The sequence below is a fragment of the Myotis davidii genome, unplaced genomic scaffold (assembly GCF_000327345.1).
Source record: "Myotis davidii unplaced genomic scaffold, ASM32734v1 scaffold1286, whole genome shotgun sequence".
NCBI lineage: Eukaryota > Metazoa > Chordata > Mammalia > Chiroptera > Vespertilionidae > Myotis > Myotis davidii.
In genome coordinates, this window is record NW_006296619.1 from 215,487 (window position 1) to 220,122 (window position 4,636).

At 49.4% G+C, this 4,636-nt stretch overlaps 1 protein-coding gene across 1 annotated transcript in view; it reads right to left on the bottom strand.

Moving 5' to 3' along the window:
* UBE2L6 (ubiquitin conjugating enzyme E2L 6) overlaps positions 1 to 4,636 on the bottom strand; it is a 12,324-nt gene that overhangs the window by 2,972 nt on the left and 4,716 nt on the right. The window contains exon 2 of the mRNA XM_015569347.1: positions 1,893 to 1,988. Within this exon, the coding sequence (XP_015424833.1) occupies positions 1,893 to 1,988 (96 nt within the window). The remainder of the gene's footprint in view (positions 1 to 1,892; positions 1,989 to 4,636) is intronic.

Genomic DNA, 4,636 nt, shown 5'->3' on the forward strand with positions numbered 1-4,636 from the left:
GACTGGAATCGAACCTAGGACCCTTCAGTCCGCAGGCCCACGCTCTATCCACTGAGCCAACCCAGTTAGGGCAGCATCTACTCTCTTAAAACAACCTTCCTATAGACCTACAGTAGTGTTAGCTATGATCATCACATTATATATTTCATCCCTAGCATGTATTTACCTTATAACTGGAAATTTGCATCTTTTGACCCCTTTCCTTCATCTCCCCCTCCCTCCACCCTCTGCCTCTGATAACCACAGTCTGATCTCTATTTCTGGGAGTTTGGGAGTTTTCTATTTTTACTTATTTTTTTTAGATTCCTCATTGACATGAGATCATACAGTATCTTTCTCCGTCTACTTTCAAGGTTCATCCATGTTGTCGCAAATGGTCATCTCAGTTTTAAAGCCTTCCTGAGAATTACAGGAGAGAAGGACACACGTCCTTTGTTTAGGAGCTGTTAGCAAATACAGGGGAACACCATAGTTGGGGGGGATGAAATGGAAAAAGTGAGGAAACCGTAAAACTCAGAGGACTGGGGATGTAAAATGGGCAGCCACTGTGGAAACCTGTACAGTGGTTCCTCAAAAATTTAAACAGAATTACCATATGATCCAACAATTCCACTTCTGGGGATATACTCAAAAGAAGTGAAAGCAAGGGCTCAAACAGGTATTTGCACACCCGCATTCACAGCTGCATTATTCATTGCGTGGAAACAACCCAAACGTCCATCTACGAATGAATGCTTAAGCAAAATGTGGACTCTATTTCCACACATGAACACTGCGCTACACCCCGAGACAGAAGGAACCCCAGAACTTCGGTGACTCCAGGCCAGGCTGGTGCCAAAGCTCCAGACCTTTCAGAACCTTTGCTACTGAGAAGACAGGACAAGGACAGAATGACATACACATTTAAGCACAGTCAGGGCTTTAAGAGAACTCCTCTGCCTTAGCAGAAGGCAAAACAGAAGCCACAGTGGTCCTGCATGTGTCTGAAATAAGAGATGAGGCAACTACTGGGCAGATAAAATGTGTCAGCATTTATGTTCCTGAATAACAAGAAAGGGCTGGGGCCAGGAAGCAGAGACAAGGCGAAGGGTGTGGCCTCACAGAAGGCTGAATGACTTCTGCATCTTATCTGTGAGCTTTGAAATATGGACAACACTACTCCATGTAATTGGGCACGAACACTGCTGGAGAATGGCCTCCTACAGAACATATTCTCCGCCCAACTGACTCATTTTTGTGTCCATTACCTCTGACCCCTTCAGGACACTGATGAAATGCGTTCTTTTACCGATGCCACTTGTGTAGATGCCAGCTTCACCGTCCGCTTTGATATAACAAATGTCTGGAGAACGCTCTGAGGTTGGCATAATTTGGGGAACTACTCTTTACCCTCGATCAACTGTGGGAAACAAGAAGTTTATATCTAGCCCCTGACAAAGGTCCAAGAATCTTTTCTTAAGAATAAAATCTTACCATTTGCAACAGCTGGGATGAACTAAAGGAGGGGTCCTCAAACTTTTTAAACAGGGGGCCAGTTCACTGTCCCTCAGACCGTTGTAGGGCCGGACTATAGTTTTAAAAAAAAAACTATGAACAAATTCCTGTGCACACTGCACATATCTTATTTTGAAGTAAAAAAACAAAACGGGAACAAATACAATATTTGTATTTGTATGTGGCCCGCAGGCCGTAGTTTGAGGACTCCTGAACTAAAGGGTATCTACCTCAACCTCGGAAGCAATCAATCCAGAGGGAGACCCCTCTACCAATGGCAGAGGCAGTGAAAAAGGGACTCCAAGGCAGGGAAAATTCTTGCCCAGTCCTAACCATCCCTGCCCAGGCCCCTGGCCTAAGTCATCCCAACCCAGGACCAGGGTCCCACGGACACTCACAGGCAGAAGGAGAGCGTGCCACACCAGGACGTCCGCGTCATCGCTGGACAGGTTCCGCAGGTACTGGGGAAGGTCCTTCTGAAATTCCTCCAGCTCCTGAGGGGCGGGGGTGAGGGGGGCAGTTGGCTTCGTCTCCCCTACTTCAGCCACCTCCCCCTGCCCCAGCACAAGCTGTCCCAAGTCCCAAACAGGGCAGAAGCTGGCAAAGTCAGAGCTCCCATTTAGTGAGCACACTTAGTATGTGCCAGGCCGGTGCTACGTGCTTTCAGTGACAGCCCGTGTTAGCCTCACACAGCTCTGGAGGTGCCAGGGGAAGGGAAAAGGAAGGTCACTGCTTCCAGATGTTAGAACTTGGGAGTCAACTCTCTTAGGAGTCGTTTCTCCTAAAACCAAGGCACTTAACCTCCATCCTCTAGTCCAGTGGTTCTCGCAGCCCTTTAAGACAGTTCCTCATGTTGTGGTGACCCCCAACCATAAAATGATTTTCATGGCTACTTCATAACTGTAATTCTGCTACTGCTTGCCTAGCATCCACTCGTGTCCAGCGTGACAGTGTGTCCTTACATGCTCACAGCAGCAGAGACATCACCCTGTGCCTAGCAGACTCCTCCCTTCATCCCAGGGTGAGGGAGGAAGGTGACTCAGACCATAGCAAAGCAGAAGTCTACACGCCATGCAGAGAAACAGGGCACAGGAGTGACTCACCTTCCTAGCAACGTGGCCCAGTCACCTGGACATCGCTGAATTCTCCCAGCAGCCCTTCCTGGGCATCCTCTGCTAACACCTGACTAAGACAGGGCCCAGTCCTCAAGAACTTCACAGGAGCAATGGAGGACCCAGGGGTGTGGTGATGTGGACAGTAACGGGGAAGGAGAGGAGGGGACAGCAGGAAGACTTTGCAGAAGGTGACACTGAGCTGGATCATGGGGAATTAAAGGAGCCCACCCTGCAGAGAAGGGGAGAGGCACCAAGGCAGAGGGCCCAGTCAGAGCAAATGTGCACAGTGTGTCTCCTGCAAGGTTAACGGTTACCACGGTCAAGTGCAATGGGAAACACTAGGCTAAGCAGATTTCTCTACGGCAGGACTTCCCAAGTCTTTGATATGCCATTTTGTGTCATGAACCTCCAAGATGTGAGCCCACGACATAGAGTGCTTCTCAATCTTATCTGACCAAGGAGCCCCCTCCCTTTTGGGGTTCATCCTGTGGGACAACAGACCTTTGGTGGGTGGAACCATTTAAAGATTAAAAGACATTCAAGGGCAGGTCGTATCTTCTGGAACACACAATGGAGGATACTACTGGCATTTAGTGGGCAGAGGCCAGGGATGCTCATTAACATCCTACAAAATATTATCTAGCCCACAATGTCAATGTGACAAGGCTGAGAGACAGACCCTGGTGTAAACAAAAGCAGGGAGAAAGCTTCCCACAGCCCCTCCATGAGGAGGGGTCCCTTAGCACTGTGGACCAGCTGAACTTCATCTGCCCCCCAATGTATAAACATACCCGTTCCCCATTTCCTAGGTTTCAGCCCATACTCCATCTCTGTTCATGCCAACAAACTACTTCTGTCCAAAGTATCTGACCCTCATTTATCATTTACCCCAAACCAGAAGCATCTGCTATCCAAGGCCTAGTTCCAATATGATCTGTGACTCTTTGGAAACAATGAAGGCCAAGGTTGAACAGAGATGCTGTGGGATAGACATTTCCTAGAACACTCTTCTAGGTGAGTTCTGCCAAAACTTTCCCCAAGCCCGAGGATGTGGAAACCCAAGCAAGGACACACAGCTCTTTCCTGAGGCCTGTAAGGAAATTACCTGACTCAGAGGAACAGAAAATGAAAGCAGAGAGGCCCCTGAAAGAAGCTGCGGGTTGGAGCCCCATCCACCTGGACTCAAATCCCAGCCCCTCCACTCCCTACTGGATGACCCTGACAACCAAGTGATTCTGAGCCTCAACTTCCTCGTCTGTAAAATGGGGGTAAGTGACAATGAGATGAAAAGACTAATGTGTAAACTGCTTGGCACCCAATGGTGCCAGTGGGATAAATACCAAAAACAGTTCCTAGCTCTTTCCCACTCGGCTGGAAGACCCTCTGCCCAACCTTGAGCTTTCAGTTCTGGGCTGTGTCTGCTCCAGGTGCCCCAATCTGAGACCGCCTTCCTCTCAAAGGCTGAGGGTAGCAGCCCCCTCGCCACCACCAGCCCCCGTGACCCTCCTCAAGCCTGTTCCCCACTCTGCACATTCGAGGGGCACTTCTGAGAAGGGCAGAGTCTGGGGGATGTCAGACCCTCTTCACCAGGGTTGCTCTTCCTTCCCCTTCTATCTCCTGGCTCCACCCAGTCCTGAAAACACCCTGGCATTCCCCACGACCTGGGGGAAATCCTCTGTTCTCCATCCTTCCAGACCTCATTTCAAATTGTGTCCCCAACTGGAAAGATTTTTGCTCATCTCTGCACAGGAACCAGCACATAGTAGGTATTCCACATTTGTAGGACGAATGAATGCACACTCTTACACTCCAGGACACCTTCCAGATCCGCTTTGATAGCTTTTCCTCCTGAAAATACCCAGGGAACTTTGTTCCCAATGTCTACTCGGCACTCCTAACTTCTACTCAGCACCCCCGACATCTCGGGACTCTGGTGATGCAGGTACCAAATTAGGAGGCGGGGCCCGGACTACTCCAAGACAAGGCCCTTGTCCTGGTTATATCTCTGTTCAAGCCCACCCCACCCC